This window comes from Miniopterus schreibersii, assembly GCF_964146895.1.
Source record: "Miniopterus schreibersii genome assembly, chromosome: 21".
Lineage (NCBI taxonomy): Eukaryota > Metazoa > Chordata > Mammalia > Chiroptera > Miniopteridae > Miniopterus > Miniopterus schreibersii.
Window position 1 is genome coordinate 15,662,763 of NC_138123.1, and position 26,901 is coordinate 15,689,663.

Consider the following 26,901-nt stretch of genomic DNA (forward strand, 5'->3'; position numbering starts at 1 on the left):
AGACACTCCAAGTAGTGCTCTCTGGGGCTGGGTTAGCTGGACAGGACAGGACAGTGCAGCTCCCTGGAGGGCTGGAGAGGCTGAGGATACCACAGGGACATATGCTTCATGAAAGTCCAGAAGAGAGACATTGTCACTATTGGTCTGAGGCCACAGATGAGGGAGCCTAGGTGCAGGGTCAGTGCAAGGCCAGGAAGTGAGCAGGATTCGCTCTGTGAACCATGCACTTGCCAGGTTCAAACACAGGAGGTGACATGGTGAGAACCTGACCTGGGAACCTGTCACCCCCAGACACAGAGCCCACATTCTTCAGGCTGCTGCACCTGAGTTCTGTGGCCAGACTGCATGGGCTCCCATGGCTCTGAGAGCGTGGGCAGTCTGCAGATAGAACCGTGTTTTCTCAGAGTGGACCTGACTTGCTGCACAGGGAGGAGTCCGCACATGGGTGTGAGAACACACCCAGCAGCTGACAGATGTCAGCGGGACACCAGGCCTCAGGTTTGCGTAACTTCTGCAATCTGCCAGGAAGTGGCAGCACAGAGGAACCACGAGAGAGAATAGCAAGCATGTCACTGGTGCCCAGCTTTTGGAGAATGGGGGAGAATGGGGGTTCCTTTTATGGTCAAGAAGGCGTCTGTGCTCAGCTCAGCAGTTGTGCACTTAGAGTCACGGTTTGAGAACGCACACGAGGCGACTGGCAGCAGCAGGCGGCAGATGGTGTCCAACTATCCTAATTGACTTAATCCGCACAAAGCCCACAAGGTGGGCACAGTTACTCATCTCACTTTACAGATGAGGAACTTGAGGCACAGAGAGGTTAGGTACTGGTTCCAGAGTCACACAGCTTGTCATTGGGGGAGCCAGGATTCAAAGCTGGATGAGCGAGCTCCAGAACCCATACTCTTGACCATCTCTGGAGTCCCTGTGCCATAGGTGGACACAGCTGTGGCCTGTATGTGGCGAGACACCCCGCCTCAGTGAGGGTGCATGACCTAGTGCTATGTTTCAGCGTCCACGTGGCAAATGTCACAATGGGTGAGCACACAAAGTGGCAGAGGGTCTGGAGACCGTGCAAGGTGGGCCTGGATGCTGTTGTGAACATACACACTCAGTTGTGTAAGCCGGCCTGGTATAATAGCACCAAGTTCAGTGTGGTCACCTTGCAGAGGGGACCCTTGGAGCCTTGGAGAGGCCTGCTGGGGCTTCGTGGTACCAGGCGGCAGTGTCACGGGGTGGCTGAGCTGGTAGTGGGGACAGGAGTATTTGCCATGTTATTTTTTCCTGTAGACTGGACATAGTTTATAATAAAGTTTAAACCTACCATATATTTGTAACATTTAAAATGAATTTGAATAGGTACTAATTTAAAAATTGTGTGTGCTTAGGAGAGAGAAAGATAGATACTGGTTTTCTTAATGTTGCCCAATTTCTCCTTGTTATTTTACTAATTGCAGTGAAACGCATTGCACTCCACTGATCTGTTTCCTCCCCTCCCCCATCCCTGTACCCTCGGGCATCCGTCAGCTGTTCTCTGCCTCCGGTCTGTTTTGTTTATACATTTGTTTGGGGGTTTTTTTAGACTCCACATGTAAGTGAGATCGCACAGTATTTGTCTTTCTCTGTCTGACTTAGTTCACTTAGCCCTGTACCCTGTGTCCATCCATGTCATCGCAGGTGGCATGGTGTCATTCTTTTTTATGACACTGTACGTGTCCCGCGTCTCCTTTCCATTCGTCTGTCAGGGGGCACCTAGGTTCTGCCATATCTTGGCTGTTGTAAGTAACGTGCTGGTGTCTGTAGACTCTAGTCTGCGCTTGGGGCAGTTATTCCTGGGGTCACCCAGGGGTCTCAGCCCACAGGCTGAACCACAGAACATAGGATCTGGGGTCTGGCTTTGGGGTCCGGAGCCTGATGAGGTGGGGGATTGTGAAGTGGCGAAGGCGCAGGAGTGGAGACACGGAGACACAGGCGACGTCTGGTTGGGATGTTTGTGGACCAGAACGGCAGCAGAGGTCCTGACTAAAGTCCACATCTGGACGCACAGCTCAACATTTAGTCGTCACACGCTGCCCCTGGGGACAGAGGAGGTGACTTTGTCGGTTTGCTGAATGCACAAGAGACACTGTCCTACCCACAAAGAACATCCTGGAGCTTACGTGGCATTAGGAAAGTGACTGTGTGAGAATGCAAATGCCAACTCGAGTTAGTGGGAGAAAAGCAGGCAGGCCGAGTTCATGGGCGGGAGCAGAGTTGTGACATCCAGGGGCAGATTTATTAGGGAAGGAGGCAGAGGTCATCTCTGCTCAAGTATGTCACACACTGATCCCGGGACTCCTGCGTCATCCGAAAGGTGGTGCGAGGGTCTTGGGGTCACCGAGGAGGCCCGGGCCCTCAGAGGAGGGAGCAGAGGGGGACCAGCAGGCTCTGCAGCCTCACCTCAGCCTGCCTGGAACTCAGGCCTGAACTAACCCTTACAAAGTCACCTGGTTTCCCTCATTGGCATTAGTTCTAGGCAAGACCTGTGACACAGGAGAAATGATGCTAAGGCTGGAGGGATTTGTGATCTGGGGAAAATACTTTATTTCCACGAGATGGTGGAGTTTCTGATGGAAGCTTCTGCTTTCCCCACTGTCCCCTTCAGTCCCTCCCTCCTGGTTCTCCCATCCCTTCATCACCCTGGTGATCCTAGAAAAACCCTGCAGTTTCCACAGACAGTGTAGATGGGGAAGGGAGGGGAGGGGAGAGGAGGGGACAGAGGGGCCTGGACCCTCCTCCACTCACTGTGGGTCCTCATCACGAGTCCCTGAGAAGCAGCTGGGCCTCTCCCTCCACCATGGGTTCCGGCCCCAGCCCACAGTCCAGGAGCGGCGGCCACCTCGCCTCCGTCCTGCCTCAGTTTCTAGCCTGCCTGCCTCCTCCACGGAAACCCTCCACTGCACCTCTGCTCTGCATTTCTGGGGCCGGGCTCCTCCGCACACAGGCGGCTCCCAGTCTTAGAAGCAAGGCCCATTGCCCTGAAGAACCTTGCATTTCAGTTTTTAGAGGTGCTCTGGAGTTGACTCACTCTGCCCACTTCCTCCTGCCCGCAGCCCACCGCCGGCCCTCTTCACCCCAGTCCGTAGACAGTTGCCACTCGCCAGGCTCACGCTGTCATCCACTGGGCAGCTTGGGATGCCTCGGTTGTCGCCCTCCCAGGCCCCTCTCTTCTGGGCTCTCGGGGCCGGACCACCAGGCGCCGCCCTGTTGCTGGCCTGCTCCTTGCCTTCCTCCCCTCCTTTGCCCGACTGAGGCATAATTCACATTCCACGCAGTTCCCCACTTACCTGTGCTGCATTCACGTCCCCACCGTCACCTTTAGAGCCCTTAGTCACCCAGAAGAAACCCTGTAGCATCAGCAGTCACTCCCCAGCCCGAGCCAGGCCCCCCTCATCACAGCCCATCTTTGATTTGCCTGCAAACACGTGTGTTCTTGCCTCTCCTGTGCTTCCTGTCCCCACGCCTGCCCCCATTTCAAAGCCCAGCTGGATTCCTCATCCTGTTAACTCCACTGACCTCCTGCTGGCTCCCTGACCTGGGAGGTGCAGGCCCTCACCTGAGTTCAGGCTGTTCCCGCAGCCCAGACCTGCGTGCCAGCCTCCCTGCGGCGGGTACCGCCCCCGCCCCCGGGCTTTGAGGCTTCCCTGGCCTTCTCTCTCCACCTCCCCTCACCTCCAGGAACCTCCTCATGCCTCCAAGCACCTCTGAACACCTCCCCACGTCTCCCCTCACCTCCAAGCACCTCTCTACATCATATCACACCTGCCCACACCTGCCCACACCTCCACTCCCCTCAGACGGCTGGCATGTCTGCATCTGGCTGAGTTTCTCGAGGTCAGGGACCAGCGTTTCCTTATTTCCACAGTTCTTGCATCCAGGTTTAGTCTCATTTTCAGCTGAACCATCGTGAACCCGCCACCTGAATGTGGGAATATTTGAGTTTTGTCTGGCATCAGGTGTTCCCCAGACCCTCTCACAGTGCCCTGTCTTCCTCCCCTCTGATTTCGTGGGCCTGGTTCTGTACCTTGCTGTGGGCAGCACTGTGAAATCCACGGCAGTAATCTCCCCTCAGGAGCCAGCCTCTCCCAGCCGAGTCCCTCCGAGGTCAGCGGGAGCCAGCGCAGACTGTAGGAGGAGGTGGGTGGCAAGCTAAGGGACCCCAGGCCTCAGCCCTGGAAGTTAGCTCCAGTTCTGGGCTCTAATCAGTCTTAGTGGAGTCTCTTGGAGCACAGTCGGGGTAGGGTGGGCTGGGCTGGGTAGGCGAGGTTGGATTCTTTAATTTGAAAACTTGGTCCATTTATGCACTTTTATTAGGACAGAAATTATGCTGTAATTAATGTACACATACGCATACACATGTATATGTATATGTCTATATAGAGCAGACCCTATGCCAGGAACTTAAATACAACTTTGAGGAACTCAGGTTTAAGGATGAGCTTGAAGGGTAAAGGAAGTGTTTCCAAGCACAGCGTGAGTCGGCCAGTCGGAGTCAAAACGTGATTGTCAGACATGCTGAGAGTGGATGGACTTCCACAAATCACGGTCCAGGCTTTTAGCTTGGAGAGGGGCAAGTGGTTTGTTGGTTATCTGCTGGTCCTCACAGGCGTGACCGTCCTCAGGCCGGGGCCCATATGGTGATTTGAGCTTGAGTTTCTTGGGGTTGCTCCATCTTTTATTGCACAAGTCATTCTACGGGTGGGGCTACGGGTCCCTCTCAGGTCCCTAACCCCGAGGACCCCGGTGCTGGATTGGTGACCATGTTCACGGGGCAGACACTCAGAATCATTTTAAAGTTCTCATTTGTTGTGGTTATTATTGTCATCGTCACTCCTGTTCGGGCTGCAGTGGCCGTTCCATCCCTGCTTAGCGCCACAGGCAGTGTTGCCCAAACTCCGTTCCCTGGAGCACACCGGGAAGACCTGACATGACCGAATCGTTGGGAACTGGCGATGTTTCACCCGAAGGTTTCCAACGTGTGAGGCTCTCAGAGGCCCAGGGAACCGCTGCTGGAGGAAAGGTGTTCAGCCAGCTGCTCTACATAAGTTTCATCATGATGTTCATTTCCAGTGACATTTTAAATTCCCAGTTCTGTGGGAACCTGTGGGAAGCCCTGCCTCCAAATAATTTCTTCCAAGTGGAATTCTTGAGGCAAAGTGTCTGACTGCTCATGGGGCTTGGATACTCGACCAAGTATATTTGGCAGTCCTGGTGGGACTCCTGTCCCTCCCCGTGCCCCGGGCGGGTGTTCCGGGGTCCAGCCTGGCCTTCTCGGTCATCCGCTGCACTTGACCCCGTTCTGTCCGCCCACGGCCAGGCCTGTGGAGGGAGCTGCAGGGGTGGGGCTGGGGAGTCAAGGAGTGTCCATTTTGTTTGTAAAGAGGGTGGCGGGTGGGGGCTGCAGTTCCAGCTGGGTGTGTCACCTGCTATTGCAGCTCTTGGCTGGCCGGGTATGTCATTCTGCGGGTTCCACGTCCCAGAGACCCAGCTCTGGCTAAGGGGTGGGAGGGAGCTGGGAGCTGAGTAGCCTTGAGTTGACCCTGATCCACATACAGGCTTGTGCCAACCTTGGGTGACCGGGAGCTGGGGCAGAGTGTGGCCAAGGAGCAGAGAAGAGCTCATACGACCTCGAGGCTGAGCCCACAACCTGCGGGTCAGCTGCCTGAGCTCCCAGGAGCAGAGGCCAGAGCCTTCTGGTTGGCATCTGCTGTCAGTTCCTCTGTGCACGTCTACTCTCCACTTTGTGAGCCCGTCGACAGCAGGACTGTTTCTACTTTTCTTTTGTTCCTGATGGCACTTTGCTAAGAGTTGAGACCATAGTCTGTGTGTGTGGGGGGGTGCGGGGGCGGTGGGGGGTGTGTGCATAGCCTGTGAGTCAGCAGGGACTCGGGCGAAGTTACCTGTCCCTGACTGAGCCCCCCGAAGTGTGGCAAAATATTAAACAATATTTTCACATTTCCTCAACAAGGTCAGACACTGTTTAAACTCTGTAGTTTCTTCTCACTGGTATCTATGAAGAATTCTCTTGGTTGTGGGCAGGAGATCCTGAGCGTTGCTCAGCAGGAGAGCCATTTCTGAGAGTTCTGTTCTATGCAGGAGCGGGTTTGTGTTTGTTAACAGACTTCGGAGTCATGGGTTAGTCTAGATTTGTAACCTCTTTCCCTCCTGTGGGCTGCAGAGAAACACCAAAGGCATGTGCGTTGCCTGAAACCCCACAGGAGACTATCAGACAAAGCTGACTCACTACTCCCTTAAGTAAGGGCCCTGGACTGATGTCTCTGTTTGTATTATTAGGTGTTTTCATTTATTTACGATGCTTCCTACCAGCTTCCAAAAAGGATTTAGGGCAGAGATGAAACTCGTGTCAGAAACCAGGTGATTCTCTCTTCAGTTTGGATGCTCACCTGTGACGCTCAGGAAATGCTTGTTTCAGAGGGGGAGGTGGATTTGCTTATTGTAAAGTCTGGGAAGCTGTGTTCCCCCCCCAGGCCCTGATCCTGTGGGCTAGGTCCTCCCTGGTGACATACAATTGGAAGTGGAAGTGTGTGCAGTGGGGCCGCCCCTGGACCTCCCGCTTTTCATCTGTCTTCACACCATCTGCCTCGTTTGGTGTCATCTGGTGACTGCGGTCACTGTTCCATGTTTTATGTTAGCGATTGCAAGGCTATTCCAGAATGTCCGGCCAGGCCATTTCCTTCCCGTTAGGTTGGTATTTCTCAGGAGGTGGGCCTTGGGCTGGCTGCCAATCACCCGAGGTGGGGAGCTTATTAAAATGCACATTCCTGGGCCCTGCCCCAGACCCACAGGGTTGGCAACTCTGCAGGTAGGACCTGGGATTTGCCTCTTCCACAAGGGCCCCGTGGAAGTCCGAGAACCACAACCGAAGGCGCCAGAGGGTGGGCTTCCTGGGTGAGCGTCGTGTGCTCTAGGGACTGGCCCGTGGTCGGCGGAGGGTCCCTGCCTCTGTGACAGCTGCGTCAGCAGAACTGGCCACACGCTTGGGATTCACGGGGGGATTCCTGGGGTTACTTTCCTGTATCCCTGGAGGAAACGGCTTTCTCACTGCTTCCTCCTCAGACCAGAGGGCAACAGCATCTGATCCCCGTGTACCCCACGGGTCCCAGAGCGGCCTGTCCCCTCCTCCACTCCCACCAGAACCAGGCCCCTGCCCCTCACCGTTTTCCGTTGTCCTTTGTGCCCTGCAGTTCGGGTAATTCCAGCTCCAGCAGTATCTCTCTCCCCCTCAGATGCTGGGAGGCTGAGCAGATCCTGAGAGGTTCCGAGAGAGCTGAGCAGAGGGGCGGGCGCGGCTGGGGCTGGTGGGGAGACCGCGGCCTGGGGGTGCTGGGGGGCTGCACGCAGAGGCTTTGCATGGAAGCAGGGGTGAGGTCGTCTGATGCTCACCAGATCTCTGAAGAAGTGTCCCCTTCTCCGCTCCTCCAAGTCTTTGTCTCCTTCTCTCAGTGCCCCCCTGACCCGGGAACCAGGATGGCAAATGCATGAGCATATCCCTGCTGTCCTGCCTCCCCTCCCCCGAACCCCCAACCAGCCCCCGAACCCGTGATCCACCCAGAGAGACCGGCCCCTCTGCCGGGGCTGGAGCCAACACCTGCCTTCGGCCCCCTCTCCGCCTCTTGCTCTGCCTGTGGCATGTGGGGGGTTGTGCAGGCTGCTGCAGATCCGGGGGGCTCCCAGCACACATTTCTCCCCCAGAAATGATCGAGCCTGATACGTCTGTGGTCCAGAGACAGTTCCGCGCGCTGCAAACTTAGAGGCTTGGGGAGATGGACACTTACAGTCAAACTACATTAATTCGGTGCAGTGAAACTTCTAACTTCTAATAACATGGGAGGGCAGACGGTTTATCTCTAGGGGAAGTATGGGTTCAAATACAAACCTTAAAGTGAGAGACCAGTAATACTTTTACTTTTTTTATTTTACCATTTTAGCTATTTAAAATATCTTTATTCTAAAATTGTGTGCACAGCCTAAAAAGCATTTATCTTAGCAAACCTGAGCAAGCAGACATCTAGCACCTGGGAAGGGGGGGCGGGGAGTCCTGAGCAGTGACATCAGCTCCCCGGTGTCAGCTTGTTGCATCCCCAACCCGCCATGTTTTCTGTCATTGCAGGTGATTTTCAAAGCCAAGTCCAAATACTCTCCAGAATTACTCAAATACCGGTAAGTAGCGGCTCCACACGTCCAGCACACACAGTATTGACCATCAGGTGCTCAGCTGGGCACCAGGAGGCGAACACTGACAGTAAAGATGCCCTAATCGGCGAAAACTTGCAGAGTCAGGCCAAGTGCCATCCATGACATGTCGGGCTCCCAGGAGGTCTGTGTTGCAGCCTCTGGGGACCATGGGAGTCACAGGAATGTGGTGGAAGAAGCGAGGCCTGTGCTGGGGTGAACAGGAGAGGCTCGCAGTCTAGAAGGGAAGTCCTTAGACACATGCCATGTTCATGTGCAGAGGGGCTGTGCATGGAGAGGCCACAGCTCCTCCCAAGCTTGAAGGGGGCTCTGGGACTCCCAGCAAAGAGCCAGGGGCTGAGAGAGGTCAGACTTGGGCAGAGGGGCAGGGAGACCCAGCGTCCAGGGCCCGGAGGCAGGTGCAGCGCGAGTCAGGGTGTCCTGATGCCCCTGCCTGGGAGACCTGCACCCCGAGGGCATACATTTCCGGAAAGGCGACTTTGGCCACTTCTTGAATCAAAATGAAAATTTCAGTATTTTGTTACTTTAAAAATATGCAAAAATGTATACATGTTATATTTTATTTAAGTATATATAGTAAGTTTATAAAGACTTTTTATTTAAAATCCTGAAAGTGTATATTTTAATCCCCATTTTATATCCAGAAAACTGAAGTTCCAGAAAGTTACATGACAGTATTGATCCACGTAAAGAGAGTGGTGGTGCCACGTTGCTTTCCGCTGACCTTGGCATCTCCTTCCACTGCTTTTCGGGTTCTTTGGTTCATGTTTCTACCGGACTGTTCAGCTATGAAATGATGCTGGTCCCAAGGAGGGAGTTGAAAGTAGAGAGTCCCCTGTCTCTGATAAGTAGCCTCTCCTCTGCATCCATTATCTTGACACCCCCCAAATGTGGGCCGGCTGGGGTGGGGGCTGGGACCAGAGAGCAGTGAGGGTTGGGGTGGAGGGAGACATTCTGACTGGATTGCAGGGCGACCTAGCCTTGGAATCTTGGAAATGCTTGGTTGAGGCTGGGAACTAGGCATGAGAGCTTCTGGCAGTGGGCTGGGGGAGGCCTGGTCAGAAAGGACTTTCAAACGTTTCAGCCCCTGCACTCGGGGGATGGGGCCTTTCAGGTGAGATGTGGGGGGGCAGTACTTGCTCCTGGAACCAAAGTGCAGACGGAGAGACAGCTACACTGGTGGGGTGACGGCTGATATTGGGAGGGGATTTGCAGATACAGATGTTACAGGTGAAATTTTAGGGCCGAGAAGGGTGTCCAGAGCCAGGAGGCTGAGGTTTCATTGGGAGAAGCCTGTTAGCTCAGATCTTGTGTTTCTGCACGGCTGTCGTCTCCTCTAGCGCCCCATTCCTCTGAGGCCAGATGCCACTGCGACGTGCAGGCCATGGTTTAGCCCTTGAGACGCTTTGATGTCCTGCTTCTAAATGGATCTCAAGCCATAAGTCTCCAGCCGGTTAAACGCCCCCCAGGCCATCCTGTGGCAGGCCTGTTTCCGAAGGTGATGCCCACTCACCCAGCCCGCCCGCTTCCCCCACGGCCCCTGGCTCTGAGTCTTGGGGAGTCACTGCCCATTTCTTTCGGTTTCCCTCTTTCTCGGTCTGTGTTTTTGGCTTAGGAAACCTGAATGCTGAGTGTTGGAGCGCACAAGTGGACTTTGATTTTAAACATTTTCAACTGCTTTTCTTCCATCTTTGATTTAAAAAAACAGCACATGGAGCCAGGCTTTGCTTTTCCCTTTCTGTAAGGACTTGAAGGTGCTGGATATTCATGAATACTGGCCCCTCGGGGTAGGAGGCGTGAAGTACCCAGGTCTGGCGCTTCCTGTCCTGAGGACAGGGGAGTCTAGAGGGGGTTTGTGGGGGGCTGCCCTGAGTACTCCTCGGCTCTGTGCTTGCTGACCCCCTAGAAGCCGATTCTCCTGGTCTCACAAGCACAGTGGTTTTCCCGGATGCCAGGTCCCCGGCTTTCTCATCCTGTGGTCTTGTCATCGTGGGCTCTTTACCCTAACCCTGAGGTTTGAGTTGAAAGGAAGTTGCTTTCAGGCAGTGTTCCAAATATTGTTCCTGTGCAAACACCCCCCTGTGATACGGTCTATTCTGCCCCCTTTAAAACTCTGTCCACACTCCAGATCTCTCCCTTTCTTCCAGAGCTGCAGGCCAAGGGGCAAGTTAAGTTTTGTAAGGTACTTTTTTTATTATAAAAGTTACGTAAGCTCACCCTGGCCGGTGTGGCTCAGTGGTTAGAGCAGCCCATGCACTGAAGGGTCGCGGGTTCGATTTCTGGCCAAGGGCACGTACCTGGGTTGCAGTTTCTCCCTGGCCCTGGTCGGAGCATGTGCTGGAGGCATCCAGTCGATGTATCTCTCTCACATCGACGTTTCTCTCTCTCTTCCCCCCTTCCCTTCCTCCCTCCTTTCTGCACTTCCTGAAAAAAATCAATGGAAAAATTAAACAAACAAAAATTATGTAAGCTCACTAGAAAAAATTATAAAATAGAAAAAGAAAAGTGAATTTACACATGTGGAAAGAAGTAAAACAAATCTACTGAGCCCCCCACCCCTAGTGTAAACCCCTCCAACCCTAAGGGAGCGAAGTGACATGTTTCTTTGTAGGTTTTCATGTACGTTTTCCAGGACAGAGCTGGTGTTTTATCTCATGTTCAGTTTTGCTTTCTGACTTTTTATCTTAATGTTAGGTCATAAGTACTTTTTCCATATTGTTTCAGGTTTCACAGCACAGCCTGTTTTTTTAAGATGACAACAGGCTTTTGTTCAGCAGGTGGTCCTGTAGCCCCGAGGGTTGGAATGGGTAGAAGTCAAGGGGCAGGAAGGTCTTAGGTGGAAAGATTGGCTGGTGTAAAGACAGGGAGGTGGGGACACAGGACAGGCTTGAGAACAGAGAGTAGACTGGTTTAATTAGCACACCAGGCGCCCATAGGTTGATCTGGCTCTGGACGGCTGGGACTGGAGGATGGGGGGTGTGGGGTGTGGGGTGTGGGGGTGAGTTAGGACACTGTCACGTTAGTTCTGGTCAGAAGGCGTGAGGCACAGCTGGGGTGGCGAGGATGGGAAAGGGGCCCAGATCGGGGAGCAGGGAGTAAGGGGTCTGTGCAACTCGATGACTGATTAAATTGTGTGTGTGTGAGCATGCATGAGTGCATGTGTGTGAGTGTGTGTGTGACTTTGTCAGTGTGTGAGTGTGTAAGTGCATGAGTGTGTGAGGGTGTGTGTGTAGGTGTGTGTGTGGTGTGTGTTACTGTGTATGAGTGTGTGTGTGACTTTGTGACTGAGTATGTGTAGTGCGTGTGTGTGCGTGTGTGAGACTGAGTATGAGTGTGTAAGTATGTGTAAGTGCATGAGAGTGTGTGAATGTTGGATGTGAGGGGGTGTGTGTGTGTGAGTATGCGTGAGAGTGCACGTGAGTGCGTGTGTGTGGAGAGAGCTGGGAAGAGCCCAGGGCCTCAGCAGAGCAGCGGCGGAACCACATCGGGGCTCGGGTTCCGCCCGCCCTGGCCTGTCCCCTCTGGAACCTCCCTGTGTCCAGCAGCCACGTTCTGCTTTCGTAACAGAGAGAGAGGAATGAACATTTCTCTCCACAGTTGATTTCGAGCCACACCCACGGGGAGCCATCTGGAAAAGTGCGGTGCCCGGAGGTGTGTGTTGCAGAGGCCGCCGTGTGGGTGGGGTGTGCACCCTGGCCTGGGTGCATGTCCTGCACAAAAGTACAGCGGGTAATAATAGAACAGGAAAAAAGGGGGCTTTCGAAGAACCAGATGCAGATTTTTGGTGACTCCCAAAGACCCTGCCTCTCCATGTCCCCCGGCTTCCCCATCTGTGAGAACAGGGTGAGAGCAGATGACAGCCCTGTAATCCATGAGCCACGCCGCCAACTGCCTGTGTTCTGTCCCTGCGCCCCCAGCGGCCCTGTGCGGCCGGTGGAGCCCCTGCCTCGTGTCTCTGCAGGAGGAAGCAGAAGCATGGCTGGCCCAAGGTCACCTGCAAACTTCCTATTTCCCTACCTCTGACCTACCCGCTTCCCCAAGGCACACCCTGGGCCTACGGGAGATTTCAGGGAGAGAGGAAACACTCCCGCATCGGGCTACAGTGTTCCACGTGGCAGAAGGATCCTGATCTTAGCAACGGGAAAATGTGGAAGTGTCCTGGACCTAGAGACTAGGGCAGGTGTACTGAGCACCCGCATGGCCCAGCCTGGCGTTTGGCACTGGGGACCCAGTGGGGGCGCCCCTCCTGAGCTCAGTGTGCTGGGGAGATGGTGGCCCCAGAACCAAGCAGCTCTATCGTGTGCTCTGTGTGGTGGCGCACAGTGGGCACTGCAAGGGTCTCCTGGCCGGGAAAGCAGGGCCCAGGACAGCCAGTGAGAGGGTGAGTGGCTTAGAAGGGCCTTTACCAGTGACCACGTCTCATAAAAGAACCTGACTTTAGTAACTAGCGCATACTTATTTTTCCAAAATAAATGTGTTGCTGCTTGAAAAGCTTTCAGTGTGTAACTGCATGTGAAGTTGACTCTAAGATGGCAGAGCACCGCCTGTCACCATCCCCCACGGCACCCTGTAGAGAGGGGTCCCAGGACGGTGGGGTGGCTCTAAGCCCCCGGGCCCCTCCTGCACTGCTCTTACCTCCTTTAGTGGCACCACCTCTCCAGGTCCCACTGGTTACGCTCCCTCGTCAGCTCTGGGGCTATCGTCTCCTGACTGGAGTCCTTTCATCCTGTCCAGCTCCACTGTTCCTTTGCTACCCACCTGTGGGCCCGCCCCTGCAGCTTCTCTCCCACCCCGCCTGCCCCTGCAGGTTGTGATCGGGCCCAGCATACTGACCAGCTCAGACCCAGTGTGGTCCTTCCTGCCTTCCCGAATTCGCACAGACCACACCCTCTTCTCTCCCAGGCCCTTTGTCCACCCCTCCAGTCTCTTCCCCGCCACCCTGGGCTGCCAGGCCTCAGGCCACATCATCTCCAAATCGTTACTCTGCTCCAGCTGCGTAGGGAAGAACCTCCATTCTCTGTCTCCACCTTGAAAGGTGCAGGTGCTGAAGTTCAGGTTTCCCCAGGAAGGGTGGTCTCCCAGCAGCTCAGTGGAGGGCTTGCAGGAGAGAAGAGGGCCACCTGGCTAGAGACCCAGTGTCGTGCTTCTGACTCAGATGCAGGTCTTCACCTGGACTCACTCTTTACTCCCCCCGCCCCTTTCCCTCTCAAACAAATTTATTGAGTTCCTACTGTGTACAGTGTGGACAGAGGGGTGAAGGAAAGAGCCCAAGTTTCCATCTTCCGGAGCCCACCACCTAGATAGGAGGCATGTTGGTCAGACTGTGTCCATGTGCTTTAGTGTCAACTGTGACCAGTCTGTGAAGTTAAAGTGCAGGGACCAGGAAGGCAGATGTCAGAGCAACCCAGGGGTGTGCATGTGTGAGTGCGCATGTCTGTGTGCATGTGTGTGCATGTCTACGTGTGCATGTGCACGTGTGTGTGCACGTGTTTGCATGTGTGCACGTGTCTGTGTGTAATGGGGGCGGGAGTCAGGAGAGTCTTTGGGAGAGTGGTATTTGAGCTACAACCTGAGGAATGAGGAGTGAGTTTGGCAGAGTTCCTTTCATAGAATGTGGGTTCTGAAAAATTCAGTGAGAGACTTTGCCAGCGGGTAGTAAATTACTAATTGCAAGACAAAATCCTTTCAAGTTAGCTGTGGGCTGTGGAGGTTATTATATGGCCCTGACCCCTGTGAGCAGGAAATAAAACCGCAGCTGCATCTGTCTCTCCTGTATCTCTCTTTCTTTGCTCCTGTCTGCCTGTTCCTGTCTCTCTGTGTCTCTCTGTTTCTCTTTTTATCCCTCTGTTTCTCCCTCTCTCTTTGTCTCTCTCCTTTTGTCTCTGTCTCCCTTTCTCTGTCTCTGTCTCTCCTCCTCTCTCTGTCTCTCTGTCTCTTTTTCTCTCTCTCTGTCTTTCTCTTTCTCTCTCTCTCTGCCTCCCCTCTCCCCACTCATCACATGGCTCCTGTCGGTGTGGTGTCTGGAGCTGGGACTAGAATCCGGTTTTCGTGTCCTGGTCTGTGATGGCTTTGAAACCACTGCCACTGTCTGGCTTCAGAACCGCTTCTGGTGGGTTTCTGCTTTTGGACTTGCAGACAGTCACCTGAAGTCAGTCTGATTTTGAGCCCAGCATGCCTGGGCCTTGTTCACGTGTCTGTTGAGTGATGTCTGCCCGAAGGAAATGTGCCGTGGACAGACTACTGGTTGGGGTTTTAGCGAATCTGAGAAATCTCCATACAGACCTTACACGGGACTGCGTGGCTCTGAGAAGCTGCTAGTTCAGAATGGCCAGTGACCAGGACAGCTGCTAGCATTCAGCCTGGGGCAGGGTGCTGGGGCTGATTTTTAATCCCGGCATCCGGCAGTGAGGGTTCCCAGGTACAGGTGGAGTGCTGCCCGACTCCCACTTCATCAGGGACTGTTCTGGGTGAAACCCTTTATAACATTATCTCAGTCCTCAGAGACAACCTGCAAGGTCATTATTACTTAGTGTGTTTTCACTTGACACCGAGGCTCAGGCAGGTTGATTTTGCCCAAGTGTCCAGGGCGCAGGGTGGTGAGCTGCTCATCGGACCAGCTCTGAGCCGAGCCCGCGCTCTGCCCCCTGGGCAAGCCCCGTCCCAGGGAGCGAGCACCCGGGTCTCATTTGGTCCTCAGACTGCCCAGGGACGGAGGCCAGGCTCCCGAGCTAAGGCACCTTCCCAGGCTGATCTGTCGTTAGCCTGTGACTCGAGTCCTGGACCAGCTGCCTCCTAAGCCCACCTCTGAAGTGTGTGCTAACCGTGGCATGTTCTGTTCCTAGCAGGTCACTAAAAAATACCAGTTTTCTTCCTCACTGCCCCGGACTAAGCTGCAACCTGCAGGTCGTGGCGCCCTAACCGTCTCCCTCGCCCCCCAGGCTGCCCCTCTACCTGGCCTCGCTCTTCATCAGCCTCATCTTCCTGTTGGTGAACCTCACCTGCGCCGTGCTGGTGAAGACAGGAAGCTGGGAGAGGAAGGCCATCGTGTCCGTGCGCGTGGCCATCAATGACACGCTCTTCGTGCTCTGTGCCGTCTCTCTCTCCGTCTGTCTCTACAAGATCTCTAAGATGTCCTTGGCCAACATTTACTTGGAGTCCAAGGTAAGGTGCCAATGTGGCCAGGAGTCCTCATTCAACTTCTTCTGAAAACAGCACCTTTCACACCTGACATGCAAATGATTCGCCACGCCGTGGTGGCCAAAATACAGAGCGACGTAGGTCACTGAACTTCGTGTGCAAGAAGCGTTTCGGTTCAGGGGCTCAGGGCATCGGAGGGTGCAGAATTAACTCCTGGTTTAGAGAGGCAGTGGTTTAACCACTATTTTAAAGGGCAGTGGGGTTGATTGTGCTAAAAATGTCACTAGAAACACACATCTGTGTCCACTGTGTTCCAGGCACTCTTCTAAGCACTCGACCGCGGGAGTCCGTCTTATCTCCACTTTACGGATAGGGAAACTGAGGTGCAGAGGTGACTGGGCTGCCCGGCACGCAGCTGCTGGACGCAGGGCCAGGAGTCGGCTCGCAGTCTGGCTGCAGGGTCTGTCCTCTCCCCCTGGGCTTCACTGCCATAGAGACTTGGGGGCAGACACGTCCCCTGATTGGCAGTGCCCGCGAGGGTTTCTGTAGCCATGGGAACTGCCCCTGGGGTTCATTCCTGTCACTGGCTGTTCGGGGATGGAGCCAGACAAGCCCCTGGCTTGCTCTCTTGTTCACTGCAGTGCCTCACACCCCAGAATACTTCTCCTTTCCCGCAGTTACACAGGGGCTGATGTGCTGCCCAGAGCCCCGTCCAGCCTGACCCCAGCATTCCCTCCATCGAGACGCCTAGGGGAGTGTGGAGGGCGGGGAGCAGGTGCTGGGCACTGGCTGTGGGACCCCAGCCCCGAGTCGCTGGGCCTCTGGCCTTGGTTCTCCCACGTGTAGGATGGTTGAATGGTCTCTGTGGCACCTCTGCTCCTGGAATTCCGTGACTTCGTGTCCCGAGGTGACCTCGTCTGCCTCCTCTGCCACATGGCCCGTCTGGCCGTGAGGCTGCTGTCTCTGACAGCATCGTGCCTTCAGTGACCAGTAGATTGAAACTTGTGCCTCTAACTTCAAAATATAAAGCCTTGATCAGAACATTCTGTGAATTGCCTGAGCTCCTGCAAAATCCTGAAAGTTAGTGTAGCAGAGAGGTTTTCCATTTATAAGTTTTGATGACTTTTTTCTTTTTATATATATGTCTTTGTTGATTTCAGAGAGAGGAAGGGAGAGAAAGAGAGAAACATCATGATGAGAGAGTCGTTGATCGGCTGCCTCCTGCACTCCCTGCACTGGGGATCAAGCCCGCAACCCGGGCATGTGCCCTGACTGGGAATCGAACCGCGATCTCCTGGATCCTAGGTTGATGCTCAACCGCTGGGCCGCACCAGCTGGGCAGTTTTGATGAACTTTAAACTTGATTTTGCCTTAACTTTCTCTGTTACTTATATTGTCTCACACACAGAGGCTGCCCAAAGCTTTTAAAAACAGAATCTTGGTTTTAAGAGCAGGGTTGTTTTAAACTGTCAGATACCGTTGAGGTCACTCCCGTGGCAAACAAGCCAACAAACTCCTCCTGGCAGAACCAAACCCCTCAGACTGAGTTCGGGGCTTCCAAAGGCGAAACTGAAACGTGAGGTTCAGGTCTTTTGTTAACTGTTTCCAGCCAGGGGTCCTTTAACTGATCTTGGAGATTGACAGCTCCATGATTTGGGTCACATTACTGATTTCCCCTAACCCCATGCCCAGGTCACGTCGGGCCTCTGTCTGCCCAGCCTGGAGGACTCCGGGTGGGGAAGCGCTCCCTGTCTCTCCTGACCGCCAGCCTGTGAGCGTGCTCGGTTGGCCACAGGCCCCAGGCAGGCGCTGAGCTCGCAGGCCTAGAGGGTCCCCTTGGGGCTGCACGGTGGCACTTAGAGATTTAACAAAGAAGCTGTCTGGCCTTGTCCGTACAAGCCCAGGCCTCAGGCCAGTGGCCCACATTGTAACCCTGTTAAAGGCACCCCCAGATCCGCTCACAGGCTTGAAGCATCTGTGTGCAGATAATTTGAGAGTTTAGGAAGGGCCGTGGGATTGAGGTCTGGAGAGGGCCTCAGGCCTGCGGGTGAGGGTTCTGGGGCGTCGGAGCACAGGGGGGTTCTGGGAGGAGGCTGGTGTCTGCACCTGGAACGGGCGTGCCCCTCACGGCTGCCGCTTTTCCAGGGCTCCTCTGTGTGTCAAGTGACGGCCATCGGTGTGACGGTCATCCTGCTGTACACCTCCCGAGCCTGCTACAACCTGTTCATCTTAACCTTCTCGCAGAGCAAGAACGTCCACTCCTTTGATTACGACTGGTACAACGTGTCGGACCAGGTGGGTGGGCGCGCTGGGCGCCCCGAGTGGCGACTGCAGCATCCCGTGTGGCAGAGTTCGAAGCTCTTTGCTTTTGCTCTTAAATAGCTGGGTGGCCTCGAGAGTCACCCGTGTGGTATCTGTGTCCTCATCTGTAAAATGGGATTGTAGTACCTGCGGAACCAGGTCACGTGCGCGCGTCTCACACACACACACACACACACACACACACACCCCGTCTTCGCGCGTTACACACACACACACACACACCCCGTCTTCGCACGTTACACACACACACACACACACACACACACACACACACACACACACCCCGTCTTCGCGTGTTACACACACACACACACACACACACCCCGTCTTCGCACGTTACACACACACACACACACACACCCCGTCTTCGCACGTTACACACACACACACACACACACACACACACACACACACACACCCCTTTCTCCTTTGCGCCTCGGGGGGGTTCCTGTGAGGCGGCACTTAGAATTTTCTCAGTGCTTCCGTATAAATGTAAATGGTCTTACCGAAGGGTGACATTTGCGCAGGTAAAACCGATTATATTTAGGTTTCAGAAAATACAGGAAACTACAAAGTTGTGAGAACTTCTTCGAATGGAGCGTGAATGCCAGTAGCAAAGAGGAAATCCCACGAGCGAGCGCGGACCTTGGGTGTGAGTAAAGGCGCGTTTTCCAGTGGCCTCAGGATTCTAACATGTCCTGGAAATGCACAAATTATAAAGCAGACGAACAAAGGTAGGGGATTGCCATCTGGCATCCATGTTCACAGAAGCTCAAAATAAAAGTAGTGAGAATGGGTTAGATCCTCTCATTGGAAAAATACCGCTTCTGGTCTCCGGCCCCAGACAGAGGGCTGGGGATACGAGGGCGAAGGACTCCGTCCCTGCCTGCAGGGGTTTCTGTCCCCTGGAGAGAGAAACACAGAGGAGCCACTGCCGAAAAGAAACAGAACTTCTAGAAAAAAGTCTCCTGGAGTGGGTTGCAAAAGCCTTGGCTTTTCCTAGAAGACTGAGTACCCAGCAGTGCACAGCGCTTCGGACGTCCCAGCAGCGCTCGGGCCCTGGACTGGATCCGGACGGGGAGTGAAGTGACCGCAACACGTTAGGCCTGTGAGGACAAGGCGTCTTCAGGAGACGCACGTGCGGGAGTTCCAGTGAGACGGGATTAAGACAGTGATACACCCCCCCCAATCCAGACCAACCCCACAGACACAGGGCGGGGGGAGGGTGGGCAGGGCTTGCGGAAGGTGCGCCCATTATGAGAACATCAACTATATAAAAATATACAAAAACCTGAACTTGAAACAGTGATAGAGACTTACTCATAATACACAAAGGAGTTTTATTGTAGTAAAACACAAAATTTACTTTCTAACCATTTGTAAGTGTGCAGCTCAGTGGCGTTAAGCACGGTGACATTGTTTTACCACCATCTCCAGGTCTTTGTCATCAGCCCAAACGAAGCTCTGAACCCATTCGACACGGAGGTTTGGTTTTAACAAAATAATTATTTTGTTTTTTCTTTCAAGAAAGAGCTTATAACAAATTTAAAGTAAGATCACAATTTAAAAAATTCTGTAGTTTTAGGGGGTGTTTATAGATATCCAGAGCTGTGTGTTGCAGCCAGTAGACTCTAGGAACAAAGCACGTGGCCACAGTTGCACGTCGCCTGCGTAGAGCGGAGACACCGTGCTGTCGAGACGTGTCACAGATGGAAGGTGCGGTGCGAAGCTGCCGAAGAGCATGGCTAGCTTTGGCCCTTAAATACGACGTGATGGAGAAGGAAGGGCTTCCGTTTAGGTGGTTGGCCCTTTATGGCGTGGTTTCCGCACGCTGTCCTTCTTTGAAACGATGACCTTCCTGGTAGAGCTGCCCAAACACAGTGCGTTTTCCTCACGCGCCTTCTGCCTGCCCCGCGGGAGAGAAACTCCACACCGAGGCCGCTCGGCCACCTCTCTGGTCCAGAGGCCTCACCTCCTGGACTCTTGTGTTCCAGAGCCTCACCGGCAGTGGGCTTTCAGGGTGAAGACTAGGATGAGGTTACTGCGGACAGAAGTTTAAAAACTGATACGTTGCCCGGCCAGCGTGGCTCAGGAGATGGCGGTTCGATTCCTGGTCAGGGCACATGCCCGGGGTTTCGGGTTCAATCCCCAGTGGGGGGCGTGCAGGAGGCAGCCGATCAATGACTCTCATCATTGATGTTTCTCTCTCTCTCTCCCTCTCCTTTCCTCTCTCTGAAATCAATAAAGATATATTTTTAAAAACCCCAAAACTGATATGTTTAGTCTCAGCCGAGGGGTGAGACTAAGGGTAACAGTTACACGCTTCTCTCAAGAGTTTGGGTGAAGGCAACATGTTCTCAGTATTCAGTTGTGGGAGAAAAAACCAGCTTTAGTTTGAGACTCAGTCTGGACATAAGGACGGTTTTGGAGGGCGAAGGGAGACACCAGACAGCCGCAGATTCTGAAGAGGAGACCTGGGGTCCGGGCCGTTAGTGTTACCTGATTCCAACATGCACGTGTTAGGGGCAGGGGTCCCGCTGTCTCAGAGGTAGCCTCTGTCCACGTCACAAAGAACCGAGGCCAGCTGACGTCCTTGGCCCTCAGTCCTTGACTCCACGCCCCTCTCCCAACAGGCCGACCTGAAGAACCAGCTGGGAGACGCCGGCTACGTCGTGTTCGGAGTCGTGCTGTTCGTGTGGGAGCTCCTGCCCACCACCTTAGTCGTTTACTTCTTCCGAGTTAGAAATCCTGCCAAGGACCTTGTAAGTAAGCCGCTTTCTATCTGCAGAAAGTATCGCCTGATTCTACTCACAAACATACCCTTAGAATTGTTTCTTAGATTTTCAATAGAAAGCCGCCTCCATCCTGTTGTGATATGAAAAGTTCCCTTATTTAATTTAGCCTTTTTTACCCTCGATTCTCTTTTGAGGGAAATGTTTTTCAGTGTGGTTTTATGTACTTTACAAGAGAAACAGAAGTAAGTTGCATCTCAGGCCCGGAGAGAGTGATCGACTGTTTCCCCTAATGCAGCAGCAGGCTCACTGGTATCTGAGCCTTGGCCTGCTGTGAACAAATCTGTCAGCTTCTATTTCAGAAAACGAAGATAAATGGGAACTTCGGGTTTTTGTCCGTCTTATGCTGTAGGGGCGATAGGGAATTAAAAACATTGTGAAGCCACTGCCCCAATCTGGCCTCCGACCAGATTTCTGCTCAACCGACTTGGTGTAAACGTCTTTCTGAGGACAGAACAGAAAATGCAAACCAGGCGGAGAGAAAGCTGGGAGCTTTGCTCCATAAATTACTCCAACCACACTCACTGGTGGTAGAATTTTGAATCACTGGTGTATGAAACGCATGGGAAAGTATAAAGAATGGTTTTTGTCCAATGGTTTTTGTGAGCAAAATGCAGGTGGAAGGAAAGGAAAGCTGCAATAACGAATTTGTTGTCTTTGTCTTAATTCATCTCTGGATGGTCACTAGCGAGCCAGGAATAGGAGAAACACGAGGCCGGAGCGGGGCAGGTGGTGAGCCAGCCTGACGGGTGGGCCCTTCTTTGGATGTTTGGTGACGTTTACCGATGAGGCCCTTGGTCCAGGGCAATGTTTCCTCGACCTCAGGATCCGTTTCTGCCCTTTCATCGTTGTCATCGGACCTTAATGTGCGTTGGGAGCACCTGGAGGCTTCTGTAAAGTCACACCCTAAACACATCCTCATTTTTTTTTTAAAGAGCTTTGAGATATAATTTTTATACCATACAATTCACCTGTTACATGTGTACAGTCCAGTGGTTTTTGGGGGCTATTCGGATATTTTTACCAGCTCACAGAGAAACCCTGTACCCCTCATCACTCCCATCCCGTCCCCAGCCCAGCCCACCCTCAGCGTGCGCTCTCTAGGTTTCCCATTCTCTGCTTCCACGCGAGTGCGATGGCATCGTGTGCGGTTTCCTGTGACTTCTTCCACTTAGCATGTGTTCAGGGCTCCTTCACGTCGTAGGCGCACGGGACTCGGTCCTCACTGCGCGCACCGCGTCTCGGTGACCCGTCCTGCTTCCTCTGCTGCTGGGCACTGGGCCGTTTCCGTCCTCGGCTGCTGTGAACGCTGCTGCTCTGAAGTCACTGCAGGTTTCTGTGAACGTGTCTTCATTCCTCCTGGGGATGTATCTCGGGTTCAGCTGCTGGGTGATGTGCTAACTCTGTGTTTAACTTTTGAGAAATTGCCAGGCTTTCCTCCGCAGAGGGTGCAGCAGTGTGTGCGGTTCTGGTTCCTCCCCAGCCCGCAGCACTTGTGCTCTGATCCTTGACGCTAGGTTTCCTGGCGTGAGTGCTGCCTCGCTGTGGCTTTTGACTTGCCTTTTCCCCGTCACGTGCTCATTGGCTTTCCTGGAGAAATGCCTCGTCAGATCCTTTGCCCATTTTTTAAAAAAAAAATATCTTTATTGATTTCAGAGAGAGGAAGGGAGAGGGAGAGAGAGACAGAAACATCAATGATGAGGGAGAGTCATTGATCGGCTGCATCCTGCAGGCCCCTGACTGGGGACTGAGCCCGCCACCCGGGCATGTGCCCTGACCGGGAATCGAACCCTGATCGTCTGGGTCTTAGGTCGACGCTCAGCCGCTGAGCCATGCCCGGCCTGGCCCATTTTTAAATTGAGTTGTGTTTTTATTATTGAGTTGTAAGAAGTTCTTTATATATTTTAGGTGTGAGTCCCTTGTCAGATACGTGATTTGCAGATATTCTGTCCTATGCTGTGGCTGTCTTTTAAATTTCTTGACGATGCCCTTTGAAGCACAGGAGTCTTTCACTTGGATGAAGCCAGTTTCTCTGCTTTTCTTTCTGTTGCTCGCGCTTTTGGGGTCTTAGCTAATTTGTTGCCAAATTCTAGGTCATGAAGATTTGCTCCTATGTTTTCTTCTAAGAATTTTATGGTTTTTACTCTTACATTTGGGTCTTTGGTCCATTTTGAGATCCCTTTTATATGAGGTACGGGTCCAGCTTCATTCTTTGCATTCATCCTTGAACTGCTACAACAGCAAATTTTGAGGCATCGCACCTCGTGTAAGTTCTGCCTTGCTCCCTATATGTGGTTGATTAGTCTCAGAAAAGCAGGAATTCACATGCGGACACCCTCACACAGCAGCTCTGTTCCATATTCTGCTGGTTGACTTTTAAATGGACCACTAATTACATGCACAAGGATGTCAGGCAGATGCCGGGTGTGACGCCAGCTTTGCTTTGCTGTATCGTATAGTTGTGATCTGCTTGCTTCAAACCAGCCATTTGAACATTTTTGAGAGGTAAACTCAGCTTGGGGACAGAAACAGGATGAAATAGGCAGGTATGGAAACTGGATAAGAAACGTTTTCAAAATTATTTCATCACTATTATTTCATTATTTTAATTTGTTGTGAATGCCCACATTATTTGGGCCATCTGGTTTGGCTAATTTGGGTGTTGTCTGGTTTTCGTTATGGGGTTAATACTGTGGTAATTCATAGTTGTAAGCAGAACTCTGGAAGATTTTGTCCATACGGATAAAAGAAATAGAACCTTTTAAAAATAAAAGCAAGAGAAATGACCTGCAGCTGAACAGGGAGAGACTCTGTCCGGAGGAGCAGCGCATCTTTTGTCTCCTGCAAAGGACCTGTTTTCCTTTGTCCTGTGAGCCCCTTCTCTGAGCATGTGCTGAACAGTAACTGTCCTTTTAGACCAGCCCTGGATTGGTCCCCAGCCATGGATTCAGTCCCAGGTCCTACTTCTTTGACAACCCTCGAAGATATGACAGTGACGATGACCTTGCCTGGAACATCGCCCCTCAGGGACTTCAGGGCAGGTAAGCCCCTTGCTCAGGTTAGGAGGGCAAGGGCTGCCCTGGGGAAGTGGATTCCAGCTAGAAAAAAGTGCCCGCTCGGAAACCCTGGAGCTGCAGGTAGCACCGGTGAGCAGCAGAGGAGAGGACACACCTGAATGTGTGGGACCAACCTCAGCCCGAGCTCAGACCCCACCCGGGCTGGTCCTCACCTGGGCCAGGCCGCCCGCCGCACAGTGTGCACAGGAGGGGTGGTGGCGGCTGGGACCCCCTCCCCTTTCCTCCGACCTCTGATGCCTCAGCCACATGCCACTGCCCAGTGATCATGTCCCTCTTTCTACCTGCTCATCTGGGACTGTGAGGCCAGCGGGCGGCGAGGCAAATGGGCCGACCCAGTGCTGTCCCAGGGCCTCCCTGCCCTGCTCCTGCCAAGGGGAAGTGCGAGGCCGCCTGTTTCTCAGAAGAGAAAGCTATTGTTTGCAGTCCTTAGTGGATTTAAAGACCTGGCGTTAACAGTTTACCCAGAGTCATCCTGACCCTCCTCCCTAAGACCGGTCCCTTATCCGGTTACCCCGTCGCATTTCCTCAGCCATGTGGTTCCCTGTGCGCCCTCCCCCTGCACCTGCCAGAGCAGCAGAGCCCAGGGAGTCTGCCTGCGTGGAGGAAGGAAAGACCCGTCCCCCACGCAGGCAGGGGAGAATATAACACTAATAATACTCGTACATTATTAACTCTACATTAAGGTACTGCTCTAAGCAGTTTATAGGTATTAACTCAAAAAAGCCCAACAAGATAGCGACAGACAATAAAACTGAGGCCCAGAATGACCTGTCCAGACACCCAGGCGGTGAATTCTATGTGCTCTGCTTAGGATTCAGTTTGTTGCTGGGACCTTTTCTTATGTTGTGATTGGTTTATGGTTCTAGTATCTCTGTACCTGTAGACTCTGGTGAGTGGTCTTCTAGCCCCTGCACGTAACACTGGGCTTCAAGAAGCTCCTTAAAACCCGTGGACTTGTTGTTTATACGAAGTCATCAATCAGTACAATATCTCAAGTCACTGAACTGCCTCTTTTTCTTTTGAAGTTTTGCTCCAGACTACTATGATTGGGGACAGCATGCCAACAGCTTCCTGGCACACGCAGGGACTCTGCCACCAGACTCAGTTTTGGATCCTGACAAACCCAGCCGTGGGTAGCACCAGTTGACAGTTTTACGGAAGATTCCAGAGTTGAAAAGCTTCAGAAAGACTAACTTAACGACGGCTGAATCTTTAGGGCACTTTTCCTTAAGAAATAGGACTTGATTTTCATTTGTTACAGGTTTCTAATGGCTCCATAGGACTAAGCAATAATTTAGATCGATAAAACCTTATTTTAGTACTAAAAAAGGGGGCCTGGCTGCCTATTTCAGTGGGTATAATTTAAACTTTAAAAATTCCGTACTTTTATAAAAATGTATTTTATATAACTTAAGTAATAATGCTAAAATGTACTCGGGGTTTTTGAGAATGTTACTGCAATACATGTAATAGTTTGCACAGACTTTTATGCATAATTCACTTTAAAAGTACACAGTATGTGGTCTGAGGGTTCTTCAAGGCTTCAGGACTAAAGTTCCTCAAATCCTTACCTCTTCGGGTCACTCAGACTCAGCTCCGCTGGCAGACTCCCCACACGGCTCCGGGGGAGGTTAGAACGTAGCCGAGTGTAGCACTATATACGGTCACCGGGCCCTCAGAGTCCCTTAAGGCCCGGTAGCCGATGCCACCTCCGGGACTCTCGGGGTTGCCAGACGTCGGGTTCTCCTTCTCAGGGGCGCTGATGTGGCTCCGGCGATCATGCTAAACTCTTCGTAGGGTTGGTGTGACTCCTCAGCCGCCTCTGCAGCTTTCCGCCGGGTGAGATTAGCCCCCATCGCCTCGGGACTCAGTGAGAATGCTCCTTCCCCAGCCCACGGGACGCCCGCGACACTGAAGGAACAGGTGGGGTTCTCAAAGGGGGCGAAGAGTAAATACCCCTGGCCCTGGAGCCACGGGCTGCGGGTCCTCTGTGTCCCTTTAATGCCCGGCCGTGCTTCATTGTTAGGTAGCTCTGAAGGCACCTGCGTGGAGGAGGCCCTCGGTCCTGTCTCGCCGGCTCCCGTCTGTCACGTGAGGGGCCTGTTCCAGACAACTGCCCCTTGCATTCCGTCATCTTTCCCTTGTGAAACATGTCGTGAAGTGCTGTTCTCCGACCCCAGTGCCCTCCCAGAACCTCAGGATGTATTTGTGTGTGTAGTATGTGACGTGTGTGCGCTGCAGTGTAAAACTGCCTGCAGGGGAGACGGGCTCTAGGGAGGCCAGTGCTCTGCTTTCCTACAAAACCGCAGAGGAAGCCCCTGCTCTGCCCGAAGGCCCACGGGACAGGCGGGTGAAGGGACGCACACCGGGAGGCTGCCTACGTGACGAACCCCTTCAGATGTCTCCCCACTTGTCCTCAGGAATAACTTCTCTCTGGCACCGAGTTCTCAGAGATCAAGTTACTTCTCTTATCTCGAAGGTATTTAAAGCTGGTCTCAAGGTTTACTAGGTCCTGACTGGTTCTCTTTCGTACAGAACCCCTTTCCCCGCCAACCCCACCGACAGTCTCGCCTTCCAGGAGATGGAAGAACTGGGGAAGAATTTAAAAGTTATTTCAGGGGAAATTCTACGCTGACGCAGATCTGCACTGATTATTCAGGCTGCCTTAAGATATAAGTTGTTAACCTAAGTAGCTCTAAGATCACCCTTACCTGTCACTTGTCACTGTCTTTGTCACTGATACTTATAACTTATGGGAGCAGGCCCAGCATATGCTCAGAATCAGTCTTCCAGAAGGTACTGCAGTTGTTCAATGTTAGCTCATTCAAGGGTAGATGTTTTTTAATTTTTAATTTATTGATTTTAGAGAGGAAAGGAGAGAGAAAACCACCCATTCATGCACTCACTGGTTGATTCCTGGGGATCAGACCCGAAACCCGGGCACATCAGCATGATGCTCCAACTGAGCTACTGGCCAGGGCAAGGGTAGAAAAATAGTGTTAGAAATATCACTAAAACCATGGAACTATTACACTCATCCTATGATGTATAACACTTCATTATTGTCATTACTGGCAGGAAGATGGAAGTAGCCAGCACTGATTGGTAAAAGCCATAGTCTGCTTTGTGGTAAAGCTGCTAGTATTCATCTGCGCTGTTACGTCTTACTGGAAAGGGTAAACTGCTCTGAATGCCCACTTTTCTCTCCTTCCCCTTTTTAAAGTAACGCTAAAGCACAAGTGTCATAAACCTGCCCAGAACGTTGAGAACTGTACCAAGCCTTTCCTCTTGTTGTAAACGGTGATATGGACCCTGTGAAATGT

General features: G+C 52.8%; 1 protein-coding gene across 1 annotated transcript in view; it reads left to right on the forward strand.

Annotated features, from left to right (window-relative positions):
• The window catches only part of GPR137B (G protein-coupled receptor 137B), a 36,692-nt gene extending 11,630 nt beyond the window's left edge, over nt 1-25,062 (forward strand). Inside the window, exons 2-7 of the mRNA XM_081123915.1 lie at nt 8,168-8,217; nt 15,189-15,411; nt 17,533-17,682; nt 20,343-20,471; nt 23,418-23,542; nt 24,604-25,062. Coding sequence (XP_080980041.1) covers nt 8,168-8,217; nt 15,189-15,411; nt 17,533-17,682; nt 20,343-20,471; nt 23,418-23,542; nt 24,604-24,715 — 789 coding nt within the window. The 3' untranslated portion in view covers nt 24,716-25,062. The remainder of the gene's footprint in view (nt 1-8,167; nt 8,218-15,188; nt 15,412-17,532; nt 17,683-20,342; nt 20,472-23,417; nt 23,543-24,603) is intronic.
• Nucleotides 25,063-26,901: the final 1,839 nt, after the last annotated feature.